The sequence below is a fragment of the Polyodon spathula genome, chromosome 2 (assembly GCF_017654505.1).
Source record: "Polyodon spathula isolate WHYD16114869_AA chromosome 2, ASM1765450v1, whole genome shotgun sequence".
Lineage (NCBI taxonomy): Eukaryota > Metazoa > Chordata > Actinopteri > Acipenseriformes > Polyodontidae > Polyodon > Polyodon spathula.
The window spans coordinates 57,784,308-57,805,893 of NC_054535.1; the positions used below are offsets into that span (position 1 = coordinate 57,784,308).

At 35.5% G+C, this 21,586-nt stretch overlaps 1 protein-coding gene across 3 annotated transcripts; it reads right to left on the minus strand.

Annotated features, from left to right (window-relative positions):
* On the minus strand, positions 1-17,285 carry LOC121298742 (major facilitator superfamily domain-containing protein 10-like). 3 transcript variants are annotated; one of them, XR_005947303.1, is made up of 11 exons: positions 17,050-17,285; positions 14,888-15,091; positions 13,162-13,258; positions 12,701-12,750; positions 8,987-9,145; positions 5,892-7,047; positions 5,522-5,633; positions 4,719-5,018; positions 2,666-2,713; positions 1,306-1,395; positions 1-720 (listed from the first exon to the last, which is right to left on the minus strand). XR_005947303.1 is itself a non-coding variant. In XM_041225961.1 (7 exons), the coding sequence occupies exons 2-6, from the start codon at positions 15,071-15,073 to the stop codon at positions 6,847-6,849; spliced, it is 693 nt and encodes a 230-aa protein (XP_041081895.1). In that variant the 5' UTR covers positions 15,074-15,091; positions 17,050-17,285; the 3' UTR covers positions 5,035-5,633; positions 5,892-6,846. The 3 variants fall into 3 exon arrangements, 1 of the variants encoding a protein (XP_041081895.1); XR_005947304.1 differs by lacking the exons at positions 5,522-5,633; positions 5,892-7,047; XM_041225961.1 differs by lacking the exons at positions 1-720; positions 1,306-1,395; positions 2,666-2,713; positions 4,719-5,018 and having other exon boundaries at positions 5,035-5,633.
* Positions 17,286-21,586: the final 4,301 nt, after the last annotated feature.

Sequence of the window (21,586 nt, forward strand, 5' to 3'; positions counted from 1 at the left end):
GTTATAAAGCTCAGCCAATCCATACTGCCTGACGGCAATGTCCCATACCTTGATGGTTATTTTCAACTTGAAAGGGAAACATATTTATTGATCGACCAAACCTTGTTAAAGGGAACTTCCTCCACAAAATGACACATACAAAAATTTCAAATATTTTATTTGTAAAAAAAACTGTATACAAACACAAAGGCACTTGTATGGCATCAATAGAAGTACTATATGGTTATATTTAAAACAAATGATTATTCATCTAACACTTATTTAAGTGCAGCATAATATCTGGCTCTAAACTTGAATTTTGTCTCATGAGCTACCAGTTACTCCCATATCCCACCAAAGCAGCTTAATTTGAGAAGTACTATCTACCATAAATTGATAAATGTGTTCTTCCACAGACCTTATTCTGATGTATTTTTATAGTGTTAGGCTGTGTTCACACTGGGTCCATTTAGAGGGTTTGGTGTGAAGTGTGAACAACAAAGTGCTTGGCAAACTAACCTTACAGAGTCATCCTAAAGAAGTGGACTTTGTACAGTTGGCAAATGCACCATTTGGTTTAATTGCTAAAACCTCAATTCCAACAAGACTAACTAAATAAATGGAGGCAATCTTCTCTTCACTCTGTTTTCGTCTGTTTGATAAGCCTCAAAAGCACAAGAGGAACAATGAAGAAGGCAGAACTAATAATGAAACATATCTCTGCTCCAGCCCACCAATACACTGCAAATTTAAACAAAGAAAACATGTAATCAGTATTTAGCCTTATAAAGACAAACACTTGAATGTAGGAATATACCTGCTGCAATATTACTACTACTCACCATCCTAGTATTATATTCCCGAGAATCCTTCAAAATTGTTCTAAATTACATACTTTTATATAATTGCATATAATGATTTCAACAGGTTTTAGTTGGAAGGCTTTTTGTTTCGAGTCTTAACGAATAATACTCCTTGCAGTTACTAAAAAGGTGACATTTCAAAGCAAGACTTCGTTTTCGGACAAGAATCCTAGTTTCTTGCTAGTTTTATAATGTTGAAAGTTAGATTCTGCACTCCATTCAATATACTGTAGGTAGTAAAGCACCCATTAGAGCCAATCCATTCCCTATATTTATTTTAATTATAGAAATTTATAAAACACGGAAAAGATTTACAACCCAAAAAAGAAGAGGTAAACCTGTTCTCCAGACCAAGTTGGAACCCATGAACACAATTCACTTGCAAATAGAAATCAGGGCTTCAGAGATTAATACTGAGTACATTAACTGACAGATCTCTAAGTATATCTTTATGTTTTCATACCAGTTGATGCTATAATCGGTCCTAAAGCTCTTGCAAGAGCGCCCAGACTGCGAAGAATCTCCATCACAGTCCCCTTTTGACTGGCCAAACCTAGAAAGAAGGGAAAGAATCAGAGTGTTCCAACTGTGAACTCTTCTTGTCATTGAACCAGCACAAGTCTATGGTTTCAGTTTTAATATAATACACATAGCTGATAAATAAAACCCATAAAGCCCTTTTTTTTTTTTTTTAACTGTATGCATGGGATCTCCACCCCCCTGTGGTAAAACTTGGAAGCACCTTTGGCAGAAATCACAGCTGTAAGTCTGTTGGGATAGGTCTCTACCAACTATGCACACCTAGATTTAGCAATATTTGACCATTCTTCTTTACAAAGCTGTTCAAGCTCTGTCAAGTTCCTTGGGGAGAGCTGATGGACAGCAATCTTCAAGTCATGCCACAAATTTTCGATTGGATTTAGGTCGGGGCGCTGACAGGACCACTACTTTTTTGTTCCTTAGCCACTCCAGTGTAGCTTTGGCTGTGTGCTTTGGGTCGCTGTCATGCTGAAAGGTGAACTTCCATCCCAGTTTCAGCTTTCTTACAGAGGGCAGCAGGTTTTCCTCAAGGACTTCTCTGTACTTTGCTCCATTCATTTTCCCTTCTATCCTGAAAAGTTCCCCAGTCCCTGCCGATGAGAAACATCCATAACATGATGCTGCCACCACCGTGCTTCACAGTAGGGATGGTGCTCTTTGGGTGATGCACTGTGTTGGGCTGGAATTCAACGTGGGCTTTCTTGAGTAATGGCTTCCTTCTTGCCACCCTACAATACAAGCCAGATTTGTGGAGTGCTTGGGATATTGTTGTCACATGCACACTTTGACCAGTCTTGGCCATAAGCTTTTGCAAAGTTGCCATTTGCCTCTTGGTAGCTTCTCTGATCAGTCTCCTTGCTCGGTCATCCAGTTTTTTTTTTTTTTAAATGCATTTTAATTCCAGGCTATAAGGCAACAAAAGGTTAAAATTTTGAAAGGGGGTGTAGACTTTTTATAGGCACTGTGTATAGGCAAAAGTATGTACTGTATATAGATTTTAAAAAGTCCACAGCTTGGTAACAATACCATATGTGTCTATTACTGTAAGCCTTTTCAAAAGTGGCGTACAAACAGTACATATGTACAATAATGCCTTTGTATTGACTCATAAATAATGTTTTTAAATATTGTTTATAAGGTATTTTGTTAATGTATCTGATGTCATTTTATTAACAATTGTCGATATATTTTATGCTAATGTACAGTGCTCTGAGATGTTATACAGGAAAGGCACGACATAAAAAAAAAAAAAATAATTGATTGAATGCATGTAGATAACTTACCATATGCAGACACCAGTGTGGACAGGCATGGCACAACAGTAGCAGCAGCTGTAATAAAAAACCATTAAAAAAATTAAAAACTACTGTACTAACCAGCACCCACTCACTGAATGTTTCAGCCAAAGTTGACGATAGAATGTCATAGCTGTAGATAGATGCTGTTCGCAGTGCTCAGAATAAACTTTGCCTAATTGTTATAATGCATATATGACAGGGAGAGCCCTGTCACTGGTTCTTGCATGGATGTGTGCAACTGGGATCAGTAACAGGAGACGCATTGCTAGGCAACCAATTGAGCATGTAGGCTTGTCCAGCACTGAGCTGATCAGAAGGTCCGGATTGGCTGGAGGGGGATGCGTCTCCACCACAGCTTGAGTCGACTGCACCGCAATGCTACGGGTGCTTTGCTGACATCAAGGAGGAGAGTGTCTGCTCCACAGGATAACTATTACAGAACACTTCAGGTGTCTGTGAAAGCTCTGCTCAGCCAGGACTGTCGCAACGACCCAGAGTCGCTGGGAGGCTGGGACTTTGGGAGCAACAGCAGTAGATTAGTTTAGGGGATGTGGATCCCATCCTGTATAGAGAGGGTTTTGTAGTGTAGTACATTTCTGGAGTGGCACTGCTCTTTTAATGAGGCTAGCGCTCGCCTTGTGCGGCAAACTTTTATTTTGAGCTTTGTTTTGTTTTGGTTAAATCTGACATGCTTTGTTTGCTTTTCCTTAAAAGTATAGTGTTTGACAAATAAACATATTGCCCCATTTAAAAATACAAGAGTATTGTAGCAGTGTGTTGTGTTCATAACCACTGGTATCAGGAACCCAAAAATGTATGAGTCGCTCAGACCTGAAGATACACCAGGGTAGAACTGCAGCTCATGGTTTTCAAAATGCTACTGAGATATAATTTTTTTAAAGCATTTTAAAATAGTTTCTGATGAGGAAACACTTCTAATTTAAAATACAATCTCGATTTATGTCAGCAAAAAACTAAAGCTAGAACTCAGGCCCAACACCTGCCCAAAAAAAGAAATGGGCACATTTGTCGTTTAGTATGCCTATTACAGCCCACTGGAGGTCAATTTTTTTAACATTATTTATGGAGTTGTGTATATTGCACTCTTTTCCATGCTGTACTTCCAGCTGAATGAACGCATCCGACAAACAAGTTACTTCTGGGAGATTAAAAAGTAAGAGCGGGGTTTCTGAAAAAATATAGCATTATATGTCCCCACATGTTGCTACAACTGTTTAAAGATGTTTTAAAGCTGTTTTCAAAATGTCATCTCTAGTGCACTGGGGTTTGAGATCTATCCTCTAAATCACTGCAGGAAGATAAAAAATAAAACAAAAAACAGGTGCTCTGGCTTTTCTGTTCCCCACCTCATCATGGATCATTATTGCTGTGTTACTTGTTTGACAGTGTGGGCAATAATCCTTACACAATCACTAGAGCAGACATTTTGAAAAGAGCTTTGAAACAGAGTTTAAAGTTATAAGTGTAAAAAGTTATCAGGATGTTAACAATGAAAAGAAAAATTACAAGTATGTTATTTAAAAGCGTGATGCAATATTTCAGAACCACGCTAAAGTCCTTGTAGGAAAACAATTCTGAATGTATCGTTTTATATACAATAGCTCTCCCTGAGCGCAATTTTAAATATATATGTATATATCTTCAAAAAAAAAAAATGTAACATTCTAAATGTTTGCCATTTATTTTCTTTAAAATAACTCACTCATATGCGAGTACCAATCTGCGTTTTTCCTATGACTGATGTGTTTTCAACTGCAACCTAATTCTTTCATGTGACTTTAGGAAATTGATCGGAAGTATAGCACTGAAGTGTCTGCAATGATAGATGTTCTTCAACAGCTTCAAATAAATTATCATTCAAAAATAAAATTCAGCTTTATCATAATGTGTGTGTTTTTCATGTAGGAAAATCTGAGACCTACGAAATTATAGCAATATATATTAGGTAAGATTTACTGGAATTATTTTGTTAGCACCATGGACTTCAAAGCACAAATTAACAATTTGTGATACTTACCAAATGAGTATAGTAACAACCCAATGTACAGCATTGTTATATTCCAAGCCAAACCAACCAGAACGAAAGCTGGGATCAAAAGGATTATCGCCTAAATGATATCATTGTTGGTATGCTGTTATATGTTTTCTTGTTTTAAAAATCATGGCTAGAAACCTAGGTCAATATTTTTCAGAAGTCCTTGTATTCACCCTCTTGACGGTTTTAATCTGACTTCCTGGTTTGATTCTCCGGGCGTAACCTCCTTGGATGACAGCCATTGTAATTCCAATGAAGCAAAACATCTTTCCCTGCTGCATGCTGCAAGAGGAGATATATACCCAGTTTAAATTTGGTTTCCTTCAGGAGAATGGGCTCAGTCCTCAAATAACAACCACAATTAATCTGGGTTTGTCCCGTATGAAATAAACTTAAGTGCATCATACAGTATATAACAGTACATGCATTTGACACTTTAATTACCTAACATTTTTAGAGAGAATTTCCTCCCATACACCATAAGATTGGTTAAAACATTAAAAACATGTACCTAACACTTTAAATGGTATTTTCCTCACATTACTGATTAAATTGTCAAGCATATATGTACCTCCCTGTTGCATATCAGTTTCCAGCACAACAGGCTTGACAACAGGTGCCTCCATATCCAAGAAAATAATTATAGGCAGTAATAAAGGAAACAGTCTCCTTGCAAACTTGCAATATCAGATTGGTACCATCAGGCCCCCGAGATATTTCATAATTAATCGCATGTTCAACCCCTCTTTCTTGTTTCAACCTAAACTAAACCTTGTAAAAAATACCTGCTAAAGTGGAAGCGCTAATGAGTGAGGAAGCTCAGTGTGTACTCCAGTCCAGAGAAGAGAAACAGGTAGAAAAAGTAGACCAAGCCCAGTACTTTAAGGTTCTGCAGACCTAAGCAACACAGGAGAACGCATGTATATATCAGATGTGCTCACAGTGTTGGATACTAATTCATGGAGCAGTTTCACCCATTCCAGGTTTTAATACATGCTTGATTACCCACAGTGTACAAGTAACATGCACAGGGGTATCTTATTAAACTCATAGTAAAACCAGGAATGTATTAAACTGCTATCTAAAATATATGCCTAATAAGAAATTAAACAATTATGTCTAATTATTCTTAGCTAATGATAAAGTGGTGCTTACTTTCCTTCGAAGGAGAATCCTTTCTTCTAGTAACAGCAGAGAACTGAAACAGTGCCATTGGGCTGAGCAAGTCAACAGATTCCTGTAACCCAGAATTTACAGAAGGAACCTGAGAAACAGAGATTTCTGCTAGATTACATGAGGAATTCTAGAAAGGGTTGGAGAGGGTAAACAGAATTCTTGTATGGGCTAAATAAGTTTCTTTGAAGCTGTTGGACTGCTTTTCAGTAAAAGAGATTTTAAAGGTATTATTATTGAAGATCTTGAAAAGAATCACAAATATACTGAAGCAGCCCTCGGGTCTTAACAGATATCATTTGGCAGAAGACTAACTGTGAGACCTTGGGCAAGTCCACTTTTAGCTCAGTCTCAGTATAATGCATACGCTGAACTCAAAATAACTGAAAAGTTCAAGGGAAAGGTGGAATTTATTATAGCTATTTAATTCACGTTCAGCTTATTCTACATAACACAATTCAACAAGCAAATTGTTTTGTGAGTTGAAAGTGCCATATACAAATTCCAGCATGCCCAACCATTGGACAGATGTATTAATATACCCTTGTTTTCCCCATGCTGACATATAACAATACAAATCAATGGAATCTCAACTGTAATATGCTACTATTTTAAAAATAAGGATTGCTGACCCATATCGCTTAATGCATACAGCACAGTAACGCTATTTATGGTAGATTTAGTTATCAGAATAATAGCCCTCATTCTTTTTACAGACCCTCACCAACTTTAACCAAAAACCTATTCAAGGTCCAGATGGGCATAGACTAGAGCTAATCTAGTATGTATGGAATGCAGACTAGGCTTGTGTTTAGAGGGCGAGTCATAATGCTCCCGTGGTCTATAAAAAAGAGGCTTCCACTAACCGCACTAGAACACATGACATTTTGTATGACCAGTGTCGTCATTATTAAAGATCCTTAAAAGTTATCTGTCTTCAGTAACTCACTCTGTTTTCTTTGTGAAGCGTCTCTGGAAGCATTAGGAAGATGAATAATAAGTCAGCAGTAGAAAACATTAGGCCCAACAGTGCTGGGCTAAGGTAAAATATCTCCTGCTTGGCTGTGTTCATAGCAAAGTATGCACCAATCATTGGGCCAACAGTGAAACCAAGGGAGAAGGCAACACCAATCATGGCCTTAAAAAAACAAACAAAAAAAAAAAGTTAGCTTTGAGTATAATTCAAGGGCAGAACATAATGAAATATTATCCCTAATGCTCCTTTACAGTAAGTTACCAAAAAACAGAACTTTCACTATCAATTTAGTTATCTGCAAGTGAGGCAAAGTACCGTGCGTTCTGTGGAAAACTCCCCCCATGCCACAGCAAACCTGCGGCACAGCACAGTATACCACGGTTAGCATGCAGTGTAGCTTGAAGTGCAAAACCAATACTTTCTTTTTCCTGCAGGGTGGGTGCATCAGGCATAATTTACATGGAAAAATGTCCCCTTCACTTTTTCAATGACAGGGAAATGCCCCCCTCACATTGCAGCAGTACTAAAACTTTTAGTTTTCAATGATTTATTTGTATAATCACTAGTCAGCACAGAGCCTCCACTGGGACCACATAGAAATGGCAATCAATAAAGAGGGTTTTTAAACAACTGTTTGTACTAGTTTTTTTTTTTTCTTTTCATTATAAAATGTGTCAATTGTGTTACCACATCTCAATACTATAAAAATATTTTCTACTTGAACATTGGAATCTTAATGTCATAAAGTGGCCTTCCTGTCCTTTGAAGTTCATGACCGCAGAGGCAATCTTAATGAAATTAACGTTTATTTTTAATTATATTACTTCAATACATATTACACATAACAGGATCACTCAATGTGTGATGCGAGGATAAATGTGGCAAGTATTTAACATACTAAAGACAGAATTCAAAGAGCTGTAAAAACATATTTGAAGAACACAAGCCCACAGATATTTTCATTCAACATTTTTTTTCATCTAATTTTACAGCTATTGTAGGAACTGGCTACATTATTCTGGGGTTACACTTACTTTGAATGACCTGATCCTAATAACTGGTTGTAAGCATTAACTGTATCCTACTTCAAGCACTTAAGATTAGGAAAATGGTCACAGACTAGACAAGAAAAATGAATGACTCAAATGTGCAAAAACTAATAACAAAGTGTAACAATTTTTTTTTTTTTTTTTTTTTTTTTTGTTCCTGGGTAGTAAGTGTTATTTCCTAATTGCTTATGCCTCAAAAGTATAGAACATGGCTATTATTCCCCACAAACTTTGCTTTTGTGACCAGGACAGTGATATTTCAAAATATCACTATTTCCAATGGGAAAATGGGAAAATGTGTGCCTTTTCGTTCACATAAAGTCAGAAAAAAACAACTTATGAATCCAAATTAACATGTATTTATACTATATATAACTGTATTTACAGTATAATTGTAAATCTTGAAAAACAACTTACTTCTAAATCTTTTGTAGTCATCTTTGTATTACTTTAATATAAATACATGTTAATTTGGATTCATATGTTGTTTTTTTCTGACTTTATGTAAACGAAAAGACACATATTTGCCCATTTGGAAATAGTGATATTTTGAAATATCACTGTCCTGGTCACAAAAGCAAAGTTTGTGGGGAATAATAGCCATTTTCTATACTTTTGAGGCATAAGCAATTAGGAAATAACACTTACTACCCAGGAACAAAAATTGTGTTACATAGTGTAATTTGACAATACTAATAACAACATCATTTTGTTGTTTTGTCATTGTCCCTGTAAAACCAATTCAAGTCCATATTTTGCGGACTTAGTTTCTGTCTGTTCAACAGGAGGTGTCATGGCTTTTAGTCAGTCATCTGGCTTGGGCCCCTGCTAAATTCAATTCCCTACATTTTTTTTTGTTGTTAGGTTTTAGGTCAGTCATGTGGGTTGACAGGTTGCTGGAGGAGGCTGGACTTTGGATCAAAGAACCGAAAGTTTATGGTCTTTACAATGCTTTCCTATCCTAATTTATCACTGTATAACCCTACAAACTGCAAGTGTGGTTATTCCACACAGACCTACTTGTTTGTGTATAGTACAGTTTTCAGTCATACCATTCCTTTTTTTCGCATTTTGGGGCACGGCAGGTCAGCAATGATAGCTGTGCAAAGACTGACGTTCCCTTTGCATATTCCTCCAACCACTCTCGAGAGAAGGAAGACACTGAAGTTCCAGGAAACAGCCCAGAGTGCATAAGAAGCCATCAACCCCACCTGCAATCACAAACACAGAACCACCGTACAGTACTATAGACAGGATTTCCTGCTAGGACACTTTTTAGACCACAAATGCCCACAAATAATGGTTTACATTAATCGATCCAGCTTTATAGTACCCAGAGTGTGTTATGCTTATAAAATGGCTTAATGTCAATAAATAAAAATGACAAGAAACAGCAGTGACGAGACATAACTATGGCCCAGTCAACACTACGCAACCGATCTCAAGAACCGTACTCAAAAGTTTTAATTAATCCAGCTCAAAGCACCCACACTAAGTGCAGTTTCATGTTTAGTCTGGCTTAATGCGTACAAACGCTATTAAAATAATTTGGTTACAGTTCTTAGCAGTGCCATTGACTGTGCGACTTAATATGACATAGCGCTGCTTAGCATGAACATTATGGGTTTGTTTCTTAAACACAAGGTATCAGTGATGGAGAAGGCAGCAAAGGTCTCGCCATAGGCTAGAGTTACATAGGCTCCGTCAACATGCCTTAAATATGACCACGTCGCTCCATGATCCACCATTTTATAACATAAGCCTAAAAATAGTACAGCAGTATTGATAGTCGTTCTCAACTCCTTCAGGCGCATGTTCTGAGTAGGGCTGTCAGAGTTAATGCGTTAACGTGCAATTAATTTAAAATACTTAACGCCGTTAATTTTTTTGTCGCAATTAACACATTTTCTCTTTTGAGCCTTAGAACCATCCATAGTTAAAATACAACTCCACGCTCTTGCACTTGTTTGTCAATCGACTGCTTGAATTTAGATATAGCTTTACTGACGAAACAAGCTTGAATGATGGAGAAAGCTGCTAAAGGGCTTTTAAATGGCCAGTTTTATTACAAAACCCTTACAGATGGGTCTTTGGATAAAAGCAAAGTTATTTGCAGCTACTGTAAGGGTGAATATGTGTATCACCGAAGTACATCAAGATTTAAGAATCATTTACAAGCAAAACACAGAGCTGATGCTGGCAGCAGTAGTGAGAGGGCTAGCAATGCAGGGCAGCAGCAGCCTACTCTTTTAGAGTTCGTGCGCAGGAGGCGACGCATTTGAAAGGCTATGCAATACTATAATATTACTAGTACAGTACTTGTTGAATGCTGGTCCGGCTTCAAAATGAACAATCATTTATTCATATATCTTTTTTTCTCTATCTGGAGGAGCACAAGAAACAGGAACACTAAGGTAATGGTGGATTCTCCATTGCTCTCTGATTCCACTATGTAACACAATTTTTGTTCCTGGGTAGTAAGTGTTATTTCCTAATTGCTTACGCCTCAAAAGCACAGAAAATGGCTATTATTCCCCACAAACTTTGCTTTTGTGACCAGGACAGTGATATTTCAAAATATCACTATTTCCAATGGGAAAATGGGCAAATGTGTGTCTTTTCGTTCACATAAAGTCAGAAAAAAACAACATATGAATCCAAACTAACATGTATTTATATTAAAGTAATACAAAGATGACTACAAAAGATTTAGAAGTAAGTTGTTTTTCAAGATATATATATATATATAGTATAAATACATGTTAATTTGGATTCATAAGTTGTTTTTTTCTGACTTTATGTGAACGAAAAGGCACACATTTTTCCATTTTCCCATTGGAAATAGTGATATTTTGAAATATCACTGTCCTGGTCACAAAAGCAAAGTTTGTGGGGAATAATAGCCATGTACTATACTTTTGAGGCATAACCAATTAGGAAATAACACTTACTACCCAGGAAAAAAAAAAAAAAAAAAAACATTTTTGTTACACAGTGTTCTCTAATTTACTCACTGTAATTAAGGTCTGTGTCTGGTTTAACTAACCGGGACCACCCCCCAGTGCAAACTCCAAAGTCCTAACTCAAACCTAAAATGAACTTCACATTTCTGTCTTGCACTAATTTTGCTTCCGAACATGACAAAGTCACATTGGCCAAATTAAACAAACGAGGACAATAAAGCAGAAATAAAGTTCAAAGTAATTTACCCTTTCCCAGCTACCATAAACTGCAATAACTGTCGTTCAATACTGAAAGTACTATACTGTACATATTTTCTTTTCCCATTTGCATTTGTAATATAGTAGGCGAAGTACTCTAATGCTTTAATGTACAGTAATACAGTGTTCCCTGCCGGCACTTAGAAATTAAAAAGTAATTTAACAGTTAATTTTGGTGGCTTTTATTTTTTTTTTTGGAGTCCTTATTTGGGGCACGTGCTATTTACATATGGTATATATATATATATATATATATATATATATATATATATATATATATGTATATATCTGAGACTAGTCGGAGTTAGCCACCAGACAATATCAATCAATCAATAAAAAAATAAAAACTTACATATGTAAAACTAAAGCAAAACAACACGGTCAAAAAGCTTAAATCGCTATGTACTATGAAATTATCTGGCGGGTGTGTTTCGGGCTATCACAATGGCAGAGGCAAAAATATTGGCAGTTACTTAAGGCTAACAACGTTAATCAACTAACTCTCTCACTAAATTAACACAGAACCTCTCTCTACACGCGTTACAAAATGCAGCAGCAATATACAAGGCATACATATTATTTAACAGAACTGTGAAGCAACTCACCAGAATGGGAAACACCAAATTGCACTGCGACTTGTGTCTGATTCGGGTTTTTTTCAAGAGCTCGAACAATTTCCAACTTTGTGTAGAAAGAGAAACACCATCGCATTTCGCCGTTTGTTTACACGCCATTTTGTAGCGATGAGGTGCACTCGTGAAAATCACAATACAAAATAATTCAATGACATGACGGCGGATCTGGAAATATTTAATCAACCAATCAGTGTGCCTCAAGACACTCGCGTTTCTCTCTCTCTCGTTTTTTTTTACAAAACAGTACTATATCCATTGTGGACGAATCTCTATCAGTACCAAGAAAGTGTTCTTTTACACGAAGTTCCTGTTCCTTTAGCCAGTGCATTTACAATGGGAAAAATCAATTTCACCACAATGGTGTTCCCATAGGTGAAGTGTTCTCTTAGGAGGTGTTCCTATATGCGGAGACTACTGTATTAAACATGGATTTCTCTCAATGAATTTACATTAAGTCTCCAACATGCAACTATTTTTAGTATTATTATTTATTGAAATACATTGGTACAGCAAGGGTCTATTTTAATAATCTAAACAATGGTACATATAAACAGTGTCCTTCTTTAACTCATAAACCCGCCTAACTATTTTCACAGTAAATTACCCCTGAGGGAAAACACAAGCAGGAACAATATAGAGTTAAAAGCTGGCAGTATTTAGATCTTCAACTGTATGGACCATGATACACAAGGCAGTTCTTTTGCTTGTGATGTCATCTGCATGCAGCAAGCAAGCAATTCATTTGTTGCATGTTAACCTACTGTATCACTTGTCTCATGCTTGCTTTCCACAAGCAAGAGACTTCCCTTGTGTAGTTTACCAAGCAACCTATCACCAGGTTTGTAACCAAAAATAATTGCTGGTGAAATCAGATGACATACAGACAGTGAAACAAGATCTATAAACCTACTGTTGAAATCATCATTAATGGTCTTCTTCCAAAATAGTCCTTGACCAGACCTTGACCAGAAACAAAAAGCATACATCAGTAACAACACACACCTAAATGACAAACCTGTCTTAAAATTGAACTGAAAGGCATGGTTTTACTTGACATGGGTTCAGGTGCCATCAGACCATGTGATCTACAGCACAGAAAGTGCAGTACCAGGAAGAAACAATATAGTACATAGCACTGTACTGTACCCTGAATTCCAAATTAACAATTACCTTCATTGCAATTATAAGGGACTATAAGGGACTAAGAAACGGTTGTTCATACTAAAAGAAAAAAATTAAATGTAAAACCTTTATGGGATTTTTTAATGCTATAAAAGCTGACCACTTATGGAATTACACAACTCAGCTGTCTCACAATCTACTGTACTGTATAATTAAATAATCCTCACACCCCTACCTATCTCACCTTACCTCCAAAGAGAACATTGTTGTATTTTCTTTCAACAGGAACTCCTATCGTTTCACCAAACCAGTCCACGATGCTCTGTAGTAATTGATATACACCATCCTGCCAAAAGCAAACAATCCTGTTTAGTTATGTATTCTACTTTAGCTCAAACAATCCTCTGTTAGTACTGCATAATCTTTATCTGGCAGACAAATTACTGTACACCACACTCAGGTAATGGATGTTCTGAAGATCAAATTACTGTACACCACACTCAGGGAAACTGATGTCCTAAAAGATAAAATTACTGTACACCACACTCAGGTAATGGATGTTCTGAAAGATAAAATGTTTACATTTTTTTTGTTATATTTCCACTTTTACTATAGTACCTGTCCTTGTGAGTAGAAGAAGGAAGAACTTACAGTAGTTTAATTAAATTCAGGTACCCTGTACTGAAGATATAGCTAATAATGTGACACATGAACATACAGGTGCCTATATATATCATATATTCTGAATTAGTGGGGTTTTAATCGATTGATGAGTAATTGGTTAATCACGCCTGTGGGCTTTGAGTGATCAATACATATTTCATTGATTAGACTACATAAGTGCTGTATCAAAAAACAGTGTGCAAAAAAGAAATCTTGAAAAATGGTGGCAGGCACTTACTGGAAGGTATAACCAATATTTCATAATATCTCAGAATGAAGAAAAAAGACTGCAACTTGAAACACTTGCTCATTCATGCTTTCCTTTCACGGAAGTTTATCATATAATCTTTGTTGTAAGTTGATTTTTCTTTTTATTCAACATACTTCTTTGAAACGGATTCAGAAATGTAATATTGAAAAACTCGTTTGTCTGAAAAACTGGCTGGCTTGGTGATTCACTAGCAATGTACATCATTAGGGTTTGCTGTTAACTTGAGATGAAGACACTTAAAGACATTTCCAATCAATCAGTTAAAAAACACGCAAGCAGGAGTGAAATAGAAAATTTAAAGACTGAAACCCCTATTTAGAATCTGTATAAGTCTATTTTCTACATAAAAAGAAAGTAATGAATTTTCACATTTAAGCACTTTTCAAAAATGTGATGTTTTGAGCCACATTCCCTTTGTGATTGTGTTGTTATATGTCATACGTACAGTATATTGTAATTACAATTCAGACCCTGCTATTTATTAAAGACATGGTAAACATAGTTTGGACTGGTTCTTCTAAACATATTCTGGAATATAAACATATTTTACACATATCTATATTTAAAATATATAAAAAGTGGGCAACAATATTTAACATGTACATATTTTTCAGTTTAAAAAATAAATAAATAAATAAATAAATTATATATAGGAAAGTGTATCAGGAAATTGATCATTGCCCGTTGTTTGCTACACTATCTTATACTGCAAATTTGTGACAACTACCAGTAGTATTATTCACTTGTTATTCAAAGTTCCAGATTCAAATAATGTTTAAATACAAGGAAGAAAATTGTGATGAAATATTTCAAATTACTTCATTTTCCTTCATCTAAATGTTATTTTTTCCACTGCCATGTAATATGACAATTTATCCCCATATACTGTATCATGGAGGTGGAATCTTTAGCTTATATATGGGTGCTGCATAAGGCTTAATTTGAACCATTTTGAATTTCTACAATAAAATAAGTATATGAGCAGAAAATGTATTATTGAAAAGTTGGAAGAAAACAAAAACAGCAAAGTACAGTACTTACATGTGTCTTCCCATAGTCATCCAAAATTGAGGGAAGCAGCGGTAGAATAAGAGTGAATCCTAGCAGATCTATCAGGAGAGCCAGGAATACAATTATTATGACTCGAGAAGTGCCGCTGTCCATCTTGGGACTGCTTTTTCCTGGGCTTTCCATAGCACTGTTCCCCACTGATTCACTTTCCGACATATTTCACTGAAGAAGCTCCTACAACCACATAAAGTCCCATAAAAGAGCTGATAAGGTCATGAAATTGTATTCCTTCTGGCTAAAGCAAACATGCTGAGTCACCCCATATCCTGTCTTGTACACATCTTTGATCTTGGACACCAGAATTACCCTGCATACCAGGAAAGTCTGCATTTACAAATAAAATTGAATTTGTTTGGTTTTCCACAGGTCCAAGGCTCTGAGTTTAATGATAAAAAATAGACTGTGTATACTGTGTGTCTATATTATTTACGAACACTGCCTCACCTTTTACAGATGCAGAATTGCATTAAATATTTAATTAATCTGATCCAATTTCAGTGTTTACAGTGACAGCGTAATGAAACATTATTTAAATTAAATTCAGCCCTCTCGTTCTTCAAACAGGTTAATGGAATGCGTTGTGGTTTTGCATGTGGATAGAGTTTTGGAGCTCCAGAGATTTTGGGGGTGAAAGGTATTTAATATCAATAATAAAGATACACCAGTACAGTCAGTGGCACTCTTATACCGCAGCACAAAGTGACAATTCACTCAAACCACACAAGGACATCAATATGGTTTGCTATGAACACAGGAATATCAGCGTTTGATAGAAAACACCACCTTTATAAGAAGGGCTAGACATTACTTTGAATCCATTGATTAAACCACACAAGCAAAACACTGATTGTCAACACTCATTTCATAACAAGTGCATTTCAAGTGCTACCAGCCAACACCAACCTCAGAGTCCATTCCAAGTTGTCACACTATTGCACTCCTTCAATTTGCATGGAACTAAGGATCAAGTAAACGCAGCACTGGAAAACAGCCAACCTGAAACACTGAACATGTGTTGTATAATCCCCTGATTGACCATTGAAAGGATGCTGGATTGACAACTATCAGTATTATTTACTTGTTATTCAAGTTTCCAGATTCAAACAACGTTGTAATACAGGGAAGAAAATTGTGATGAAATATTTTAAATGACTTAATTTTCCTTCATCTAAATTTTATTTTTTTCATTGGCATGTAATATAACAATTTAACCGCATAAACACACAACCTATATTTTATATATATATATATATATATATATATATATATATATATATATATATATATATATATATATATATATATATATATTACGCTGCAAGTTCTACATCATGCAGGGAAGGAGTCCGTTCTCAACAATACGCCACTAACACACGTTACATGTATCCATCGGCTTTTCAATGACTTCACAGCAAGTGTATTAGGAAATTTACCATTGCCCCTGTTGTTTGCTACAGTATCTTTGAAGACAAACGTTTACTATTTGTCTTCATACAGATAAAATATTTTGTTGCGGTATTTTTTAAATATGTATCGCTATGATCAATGTAAAGCTGATATTCGGACTCACGATGTACTAAAGCACCAACCTCCAATCCTTTTGAATAGGTGTACGTGCAAAACAATAACACCGTTCCTCAAAACGCAAAAACATTTGACCGTACAGAACATTTTTAAATCAGATTACTGTACAGACAGTATGGCGTTTCTGAAAACTTGATCACCATAGATTTTTACCACAAAAGAATGTTTGATTTCTTTCTTTTAATTTTGTACTGTATAAACCCAAGACCAGGAAGAGGTTTATATTTCACTTTAAAGGACACACATTTGCAAACTTACGTTTGTTTTTTGTTGCCTGCTAAAAACATGGATGGCTGCTCGGGATTTTTTTTTTAAGTGGTGCTTGGGGTGAGGGAAGAGATTGCCAAAACTATGCTGGAATATTCATTTTGTAAGCTTGCTCGAAAGATGCCTGCAACGTAAGCAAGCACACCCACCTACCCAAAGTGAAGTGATGCCTGGATACATTTTGGATTTACGAATCTTTCTACGCACTTTAAGAATATACAGAGAGCATATTGTTTCATTGAAAAAATAAATACATAAATAAATATAATAAAAAATCTTACCATTAATAATTAAATGACTAGTAAATCAGTGCATTCTAGCCAGCTTCATAACAAACCACCAAACTGTTGGGTTTCCTGATGGATTACATTCCTTTGGGAACTTTTATCTGCAGGCTTTTCCCATTCTTCAAGCAATGCCTAATTTTGTGATCTAAACATGTCCCTAGTACTAAAGCAGCAGCAGGATAATTAATTCATCATTAAAACTCCACTATAGCCCAAGCAAAAAAACACAGCTATTCAGGAAGACTACCAGTAGAGGTCAGTATATTCTGTACGTCACTTTCTCGGCGACTTGATTGCGGAAGGGATTGAAAGGATTGACCCCTACACTTCGACCTACAGAAATATGCCAACCACAGATATAAAATGATTAGATAGAAAATGACGTCACTTTGATGTGCGTTTAAGGCGCCATCTTATCTAGGGACAATGTAACAGGGCTCTCAGATTGGCGGTTTTCCAGACAAATTTGGCTTGTTTTTAAAACATCCAGCGGGTAAATATCATCTTTGGTGGCATGTTTTTTTTTTTCTTTCTATTCCTTTTGATTATGCCGCCATCAGTTGGACTTAGATCACCACAACAATGTCCTGTATATTCTTACCATATACTATTATGAAGCTCAGCATCCAATAAAATGACAAATCAGACAAATGCCCACTTGCTTCAGCAAATCTGGCTGAAGAAAATTGTGAACCAGCCTACTTCTTTCCTCGGACTGGTTAATATAGGAATTCGTACATGTGATTGACACGTGGATGCATTTGACGGGGATTCTCTTGGTTAACTGTAAAATAGGGAGAAACAAAAAGGTTTTTTTTAAAAAAAAAAAAAAAAATCTAACAAATTAAGAACGGTATCAGTACAAATACAATTAGAATTTGTTATTTAATTAATTGTTTTATAGACTATACGCCGACAGTTAAGACAATATAATTGTACTGATTACAATTTTAAAAAATGTGGATCACATTTGATCCCATCACAAAAAACAGGAGTGCTTGTACTGTAATTTTTTTCTCACAAAAAACAAGCAAAGCACATATATCATTAAAGTCGTCCATATTATTTCCCTGTGTTATTTTTTTTATTTTGAATAAATATGTAGCACTTATGTCTGTTTTTGTAATATTTTAAGTCTTAAATGTAGGCTTTTTGTTGGTTTAAAAAAAAAAAGGGCATCAGTGAAGACCTGTTGAGGAGGTGGGGATCACACCAGTAAATTGACCTACCGAGCAAACACAACGTTTGCACAACGCGTTGTTGTTAAATTGTAATAAGGTTATGTGAAAAAATAACAAACGTTTTGTTTAGGTATAGTTTACTATTATTAAAACGTTTTGTAAATTCACTGACTTGACGGAAACTGCCGTAAAAGGCCTTTGCACACTAGATCCGTTCCGTCATTTAGAAACCGTCATCCAAAAAATTCGTGTCAATCCATTGCACACTAGATGCGTTAATCGTACCTCAATGTGCTGATGTGCAGAGTATGTTAATAAAAAAATAAATAAAATAAAAACAATCCTGTTAATTCTTATATAAAACACAACAACATTTAAATGTAGTATAAACTTAATGATCAGCAAACGTTTTATAGGCAGTTTGAAAAATTAAATACTGGTCATATGGTGTGTAATATCATGTTTTGTATGTATTGCGTAACAACATTATTGTAGTAGTTATAAATTATTGCATTGTATATAAAAGTTGGGAAGCTAGCAATGAGCTACCGAAAATACTTTCCATCACTTTCATGTACTGCCCCTCTTTTCTGGCTGTTAAGCCTTGACGCTCTCGCCCTGTCAGGCTTCTTACTCTGATGTGTCTCCAGGTTAGGCCATTGTTTCTTTAGTTCTTCGACTAAAATTGAAGTAAAAAAGTATATGCTTCTGATAACCTATACTACACAAAATCCACGTTTTCATGTTTTATAATACATATCATCCATGCCCAAGTTCACGACAATGTCTTTCCAAATATGTTCTTTTTTCCCCCCAGTCTTTGTAATCTTTGTTGGATTTATCATAAAGTAATTTTTGTTTGGCGACACACACAATTAGATTTTCCATTTTGTTCAGGGTACTGCAAGAATCTGTGTGTCTTCCCAGTCGTTTTTCATTGGTCAATGTCATTTTTAAAGCATTTCAAATCTTTTTTTTTTTTTTTTTTTTTAATTGGATCAAAAGTCAAGAAAAAAGCAAAACAGAAAATAGAGACAAAATAGTTCCATACACTAGATATCAGTTGTAACTAAAAATTATCATGGGGGGGGGGGGGGGGGGGGGGGGGTGGGGGGGGGCAATATATAACACCGTGTAACAATTTTTATTTATTGTTTTTTTTTTGTTCCTGGGTAGTAAGTGTTATTTCCTAATTGCTTATGCCTCAAAATTATAGAAAATGGCTATTATTCCCCACAAACTTTGCTTTTGTGACAAGGACAGTGATATTTCAAAATATCACTATTTCCATTGGGAAGTCGGGCAAATGTGTGTCTTTTTGTTCACATAAAGTCAGAAAAAAACAACATATGAATCCAAATTAACATGGATTTATACTAGAGTAATACAAAAATGACTACAAAAGATTTAGAAGTGAGTAGTTTTTTGAGATTTACATAAGAACATAAGAAAGTTTACAAACGAGAGGAGGCCATTCAGCCCATCTTGCTCGTTTGGTTGTTAGTAGCTTATTGATCCCAGAATCTCATCAAGCAGCTTCTTGAAGGATCCCAGGGTGTCAGCTTCAACAACATTACTGGGGAGTTGATTCCAGACCCTCACAATTGTCTGTGAATAAAAGTGCCTCCTATTTTCTGTTCTGAATGCCCCTTTGTCTAATCTCCATTTGTGACCCCTGGTTCTTGTTTCTTTTCTCAGGCTGAAAAAGAACCTTGGGTCGACACTGTCAATACCTTTTAGAATTTTGAATGCTTGAATTAGGTCGCCACGTAGTCTTCTTTGTTCAAGACTAAACAGATTCAATTCTTTTAGTCTGTCTGCATATGACTTGCCTTTTAAGCCTGGAATAATTCTGGTCGCTCTTCTTTGCACTCTTTCTAGAGAGCAATATCTTTTTTATAGCGAGGTGACCAGAACTGCACACAATATTCAAGATGAGGTCTTACTAGTGCATTGTACAGTTTTAACATTACTTCCCGTGATTTAAATTCAACACTTTTCACAATGTATCCAAGCATCTTGTTAGCCTTTTTTATAGCTTCCCCACATTGTCTAGATGAAGACATTTCTGAGTCAACAAAAACTCCTAGGTCTTTTTCATAGATTCCTTCTCCAATTTCAGTATCTCCCATATGATATTTATAATGTACATTTTTATTTCCTGCGTGCAGTACCTTACACTTTTCTCTATGAAATGTCATTTGCCATTTAATAGAGAAAAGTGTAAGGTACTGTACCACTTACCTTACCTGTAAATACAGTATAATCGTAAATCTCGAAAAACTACTCACTTCTAAATCTTTTGTAGTCATTTTTGTATTACTCTAGTATAAATACATGTTAATTTGGATTCATATGTTGTTTTTTTCTGACTTTATGTGAACAAAAAGACACACATTTGCCCGTCTTCCCATTGGAAATAGTGATATTTTGAAATATCACTGTCCTGGTCACAAAAGCAAAGTTTGTGGGGAATAATAGCCATTTTCTATACTTTTGAGGCTTAAGCAGTTAGGAAATAACACTTACTACCCAGGAACAAAAATTGTGTTACATAGTGTAATTATACATAGACTTTATCACTTTTACATATATTATAGTTCTTAACAGCTTTTTTGTTATTAGATTTTTTTTTTACTATATACTAACATAGTGTTCCATTCCTTTTGAAAACATGAAAAAATTAGGTTTTTGGAGAGTAAATGTACATTTATGGATATGGAATTTGGCCAACAAGATCAAGAGATTTACCAGAAATATTTCATTTTGATCTGTTTTCACATATTTTGTTATTCCGAATAAGATGTAGCCCAGATTTAATTTAATTTTATTATTTATCTTTTTATGTATATAGATGATTAGGTCAGTCCCAAAAAAAATTGAGTAACTACAGTTCCAAAATAAGAGTCATAGTTTTAGAGTAAATATTGCAGAAGGAGCAGTTAAGGTCAATGTCAGGTTTTAATTTTTTAAGGTTGTATTTAACTTGGTAACATTTATGAATAATCCTATATGATATCTCCTTAACCTTGTTGGTCAATAAGTATTTATTACAGTGTCCAGGAGCCTTCCCAGTTAACACCTACAAAAATGCAATTCCAGTATGCAACAGCAGAGGGAACAGAGATATTATCACTTTGAATTCTTGTCACTTTGAATTGTCACTTATTCTTTTCGTTATGAAGAAGGTAATCATGTCCTATAAATATATCATTTGGTTCTAAAGAGGGTAAAGGACAAGAGGCACCTTAGGTTGCACTCTGTAAAAGCATTCTCACAGCACAGGGAATGGCATCAAAAACAACAGCATATCCCTTAACTGTGACAGGAAATGTGAATTCAGATAGAAA